The sequence below is a fragment of the Populus euphratica genome, unplaced genomic scaffold, assembly GCF_000495115.2.
Source record: "Populus euphratica unplaced genomic scaffold, PopEup_1.0 scaffold4854.1, whole genome shotgun sequence".
NCBI classification, from domain to species: Eukaryota; Viridiplantae; Streptophyta; class Magnoliopsida; order Malpighiales; family Salicaceae; genus Populus; species Populus euphratica.
Genome location: NW_011504674.1, coordinates 1 through 5,340, shown reverse-complemented (window position 1 = coordinate 5,340; position 5,340 = coordinate 1). Strand labels below are relative to the sequence as shown.

Sequence of the window (5,340 nt, the reverse complement as noted above, 5' to 3'; positions counted from 1 at the left end):
ATCTATAATGTTGGTCGTGGTGGTTTATATAATGTTCTTAAAAACACTCCTATTTTGGAAACATATATAATTAATCAATATATTTTTTAAATAAAGAAAATTAATCAAATAAGAAAGTCAAAGTATAGAAACTTAAATAACATTTTTAAAGAACTCGAACACCAAAATTAATATTATTAAGAAAATGAATATGTACAAAATGGCTGCACCACAAACTTAGGCAGAATAGATGAATGCATTGGACAGAAAAGTTCCTTGGTCCATCCTCTTAGTTTTCAGTGCGATTTCTTCTGTTGTTTTTGGATTATAATTTATTTTTTAAATTGATTTTTATGTACTTCTAGATAATTGACTAAAAATTATGCTGAAAATGAATAATGTTTTTTTAAAAATACACTGCATATATATATATATATATGTTGCTGAAAAAAAATAATGTTAGAAAAGCAAGGGTTATCAGATTCATTCAGTAATAACATGAAACAAGAGAAGGAAATCACATGGCTTCACATGTATCACGTGGATGGCATCTCTCATGATGTCGTTTTCTATTACATACAGCCACCGTTTTATTGTCCTCTCTCTCTTTGATCTCCAACACGGCAACATGCAAACTGCGACGATTGGCCAAGCTTTTTCAGGCCTGACATGAAAATTTTGATATATTTTCCTCGCCGGTCAGCTTTGGCTGGATGCAATTATTGCCAGGTTGTACTGTAGCCACGTGCCTCTATCTTCACGAACTCATGTCGTCTTTAATTATTATATTATATTAAGCATAGACTCAACTAATTCCGGTCTACCTTTTACTTTCCACAACCTATGGAAGAATATTTATTTTAATTTTATTTTTAATATTTAATTTATTTAAACTTTATAATTTATTATAATTTACTTTATACATTATTCTCGTATCATAAATTTAATAAGTAAAGTTAATTAATTTTATTTTTTAATTTTTTATTTAATAGTGGATTGATTCAGAATTAAACTTCGTAATTTATTTTGAATCATTTTTTATGAAGTTATCTCGTTTTATTAAAGGTCACGGATTTGACAATTAACCCAATTGAATCAAGTTTTTTTTAAATCTTTTTAGTTAATATTTTTTTAATTTTATCATCTAGCAAGGAGTTGATTATGATTTAGAATTCATGATTTATTTAGGTTTGCTTTCTATGAAATTATTTCGATTTTATGACTCAGGTCACGTGTTTTGCGGGTTAAACTAAATATACTTTGATCATTTTATTGTGTCCTATTTACATATATTTTTTTTTAATTTTAGCCTTCAATAATGAGATTATTGAAAATTGAGCTTTATAATTTGTTTTCAATAGCGTTATCACAGTATCCGAGTCATGAATTTGACAAGTTGAATCAATTTAATATATTATCATTGTAATATTTTTTTTGAAGATGTTATCTTAATTTTTTATAAATCAAATTATATTTTTATTAATTATTCAATTTATCTTTAAACATATCAAGTCATTCATTAAAAAAAATAATCTTACCTGTAATATATAATATCTCCAATTCATTAAAAATTGTTGAAAAGAGCCCCTTCGTGCACCATTTTTAATCTATGAAGATCATGGAAACAAGAGTATAAGCTAGCTTAACTTTACCAATACTGCATTCCTGTCTAGGAATTGAACCCAATGTATCAATTAATCCGTCTCTATAATAGAGTTAAAAAGGAATAAACCCCCATTTGTTAAATCCCGACAAGTTGAAAGGAAATGACAAATAAATAAAATAAATAAAGGACTTTAATTGTAACAATACAATGGCATTGACAATTACTGAAAGCATGAGTTAGCCCTAGCTAACCCTGAAAAAACACATGATTGGACACCAGCAATGGGATATGGTGGTGTTAGCCAGTAGCTAACACTCAAATCCCAGCTAGAAGTCAACAAATTTAAGGACACTTTTATTTCTCAAATGGACCGATCGATCGGTCAACTAGGTGTTGACCGACAATCCCCCACGTTTTATTTTCCCGACCAATATTCTAAATGCATTTCTAGCACTCAATGCATGCTAGCATTGCCAACGATCATTGACTGCTGCAATACTCCAAGAATCCCATAAACTCATGATTGCGAATCATTGTTATGCTCTTGTCAATACCAACACCTCCTGCGAAAGATTTCATCAAGTTAATTGCAATGTTGCTGATGAATTATTAGCCTTGTAGTCAAGGCGACTCGTAAAAACGATGGTATAGAAACAGGAGTTCATTGTGGTTCTTACCCATTGTGAGAGCACTAGCGAAGATGACACCAGAGAGGATGAATACAATGAGCGAAGCTCTTCCTAGAATTTTAACGAGTTTTCTTACAAAAAACTGTCCCCAGAAGCCAGCCAAAACAGACACTCCCATGAGATACAATGCTGCAACAACAAATCATACATAGATATGAAATAATAAATCAGTAGATGGAGCACAGAACAGAGTCTGCGCACTAAATTGTTATCTGATAAAGTTGGAGGAGGAGAGATTAAGAATGATGGCTGCGTACCGAAAGGTATTGGGAACCTCTTAAGGAGATAAAACTCCACCACAGACATGGATGATGAGAACATCATAACGAATGTACTTGTTGCACTGGCAACCTGTTAAATGCAACAACGGGATTATTCCTTCAGTGCTCAAATTTCTTAACAAAGAAGCATGGTCATTTGCAGAAAGCAACTTGAAAGAGAGTATGAAGAGCATATGAAGCTCAAGAATTCTTGTTTGCGTGGGCAACTTGAAAGAGAGATCATGCATGGCTGCTTGTTAAAACTAACAAGTAATAGATATTAAAAAAAGAGAAGAAAAAATCATCATACATGGGGGTTGACACCGATCTCGAGGAGCAGAGGTCCCAGAACGAATCCACCGCCTGATCCAAGAAGACCCCCAACGGTGCCTCCTATGATGCCACAGAGTGCGCAGAATAAAATGTGCATGGGAGTCCATTCAATAGAAGCATCACAAATTGTTTCTGTGTTTCCTGAGCTAATCCTCTTCTTGTTTTCTCTGTATAATTTGATTGCTTCATATACGAATACCACCAATGCTACAGGAAACTACAGGAGAACAGAACGCACCCATTAGGACCATCACGAGTAAAAGCTACCAATGATCGATGAGAGAAAAGGAGCGACAAGAATACATGTAAAGAGCAATATTGTTGCTTGTTATGAATACCTGTAGGCAGAAGAGGACCCAGTACCATGTACTGCAAACAGCTACATCATTCTGCAAAATCAATGACAATATAAGAACATGAAAATATATGAAAATATTCGGGACAGAGAGAGGGGGAGAGTAGGCTTGCCTTGATAACTTGAAGGAGGAGGAAAGAAGTCCAAACAAGGAACAGAATCAAAAGCCTTTTCCATTTCAGGTTGAAGCACAATATTTGCTACAAGATTAAGACAGTGGATTCAGAGACTGTTAAGTTAGAGGGTGGTCATTGCACAAGATTATATGAAGGTGGAATTTGTTTACCATTTTTGATTTCTCTTCTCTAGGGATCAGTGGCTCATACTCTGTATCAATCAGAACTGCATGACAAATAAATCACAAGAAATCAATGTTCAAAACTCAACAGGCAGCAGAATGTAATGATTTGCAAAATTTCTGGGCAGATAAAAAAGTGAATCTGTGTTAGTCTTACGTTCACCGCGGGAGTTAACTATAGTTTCTTGTCGCTTGGCCATTTCTTTCTGCAAAAATTCTGAACATCACTTGATAACAATAAAGGAAATGCCTCGAACTACACATCTTGATAAAAGAAACTCTGTAAATTGTACCTTCAAAATTGTCTCTTCCTTCCACATTTCAATTCCCTTGAAGAAAGACCTAGAAGAGGTCCCTGGCCATAAAAAGAAATGAATCAAAACAATGAAAGAGAAATCAGTATCAACATGCATAGAAACAATGAGATTGTGAGAAAAAGGTCACAAGAGTATACCTATGAAGAGTATGATAATGAGGACAGTAATTAACCAGTAAGGAAAAACAACACTCAAGGAAACACCAAGGGTGATGCCAAGCAAAAGCATGGGCTGGAAGAGGAGAGCCAAGTCATAGTCTATGATGGGCACTTCTCTTGTTGGGTGGGGCAGTCTTAGATTGTACCAAACAGATGATGCTGATGCCCCCATGATCATACCTGCACCAATTCCACAAACCATTTTTTTTTTTAACATAAGATTAAAGACAAAAAGGAACTCAAAAGCTACTTCATCTTTTCCCACATAGAGCGACACTTTCTATGTCAATTCATTTCTCATAGAGCATTAGCTCACTTTGATATTGCGTCGTGGCCGTATTTTTTAAAAAGTATGATTTTTATTTTTTATTTTTTATTTTTTTATGCTTTTAAGAAAATAAATAAAAATTATTTTAATATATTTACAAATTAAAAAAAAAAGCTTTTAAAGTAGCCGCAACTAATACTACCATAGTGATAGAGGGTCGACGTCAAATTTTATACTACAAGAAAAAAAAAAAAATCACTCTTAAACTTTAGAGATCTCCTTTTCACCTGTCAAATTAAAGGCGAATTTCTTAATTTAATACTGTTAACACACATTACTCTATCATATATTAGAGAAAGCCATTCATATAGATGCTATTGCCATACACACACATAAACAACACAAAAGAAGAATGAAAATCAATTTTTTTATTATAAAATAAAATAAAATTGAAGATGTAAGAAGAAGAAGAAGAAGAAGTATACATATATATGAAGCATGTGAATTGAGGAAGTATGTACATACATTTAGAAAGAGCAGCAGCAGACTTGGTATCAAATCCAACAATCAAAGTAAGCATGGGAACGAAAATGCCACCCCCTCCAACTCCACCAACCGTACCGCACGCCGATCCTAGAAGTCCTATCACTGTGGCCAGCACTGTTCTCCAACTGAACTCTAATTTCTGCACAAGAGAATATCAATTAAGAAAACAAAACCAAACACGCCTATGGCATCAAGATTCAATACAATTAACTCAGAGAGACTCACAGGCCAAACTTTGTCTGTGGTGGATAGGTAGGGGGAGGCGAAGATATCAGAATTAGGATTCGGTGAGGCTTTCTCATTTGGATGGGAGAGGAAGAACACAGAAAGGATGGCCACAGAGAAACCTGATAACAGATAAAGCACCAATCCTCTAGTGGCCATATATGTGGATATACAGGAGAGGAGAGGAGAAAGGAATGATTTATAGAACTTGGACACATAAACGTCAGAGAGAGAGAGAGAGAGAGAGATAGAGAGAGAGTGTGGTCTGAACAATCATTAAGAGGAGATGACGAGAATCTCGTCATT

General features: G+C 34.2%; 1 protein-coding gene across 1 annotated transcript; it reads right to left on the bottom strand.

The window, feature by feature from the left end:
* Nucleotides 1-1,746: 1,746 nt before the first annotated feature.
* Nucleotides 1,747-5,320, bottom strand: LOC105120110 (uncharacterized). Its single transcript, XM_011018295.1, has 12 exons — nt 5,035-5,320; nt 4,789-4,948; nt 3,975-4,175; nt 3,814-3,875; nt 3,678-3,726; nt 3,509-3,564; nt 3,336-3,422; nt 3,206-3,256; nt 2,845-3,084; nt 2,532-2,625; nt 2,263-2,403; nt 1,747-2,148 (listed from the first exon to the last, which is right to left on the bottom strand). The coding sequence occupies exons 1-12, from the start codon at nt 5,191-5,193 to the stop codon at nt 2,066-2,068; spliced, it is 1,383 nt and encodes a 460-aa protein (XP_011016597.1). The 5' UTR covers nt 5,194-5,320; the 3' UTR covers nt 1,747-2,065.
* Between the last annotated feature and the right edge of the window lie 20 nt (nt 5,321-5,340).

What these genes read in the sequence shown, in the direction of transcription:
- LOC105120110 (XM_011018295.1), bottom strand. Translation starts at nt 5,193, where the DNA reads ATGGCCACTAGAGGATTGGTGCTTTATCTGTTATCAGGTTTCTCTGTG. An exon ending in AGGAAGAGACAATTTTGAAG is followed by an intron (nt 3,727 to 3,813) that starts GTACAATTTACA and finishes GAATTTTTGCAG; the next exon opens with AAAGAAATGGCCAAGCGACA. An exon ending in GAGAAGAGAAATCAAAAATG is followed by an intron (nt 3,423 to 3,508) that starts GTAAACAAATTC and finishes TTAATCTTGTAG; the next exon opens with CAAATATTGTGCTTCAACCT.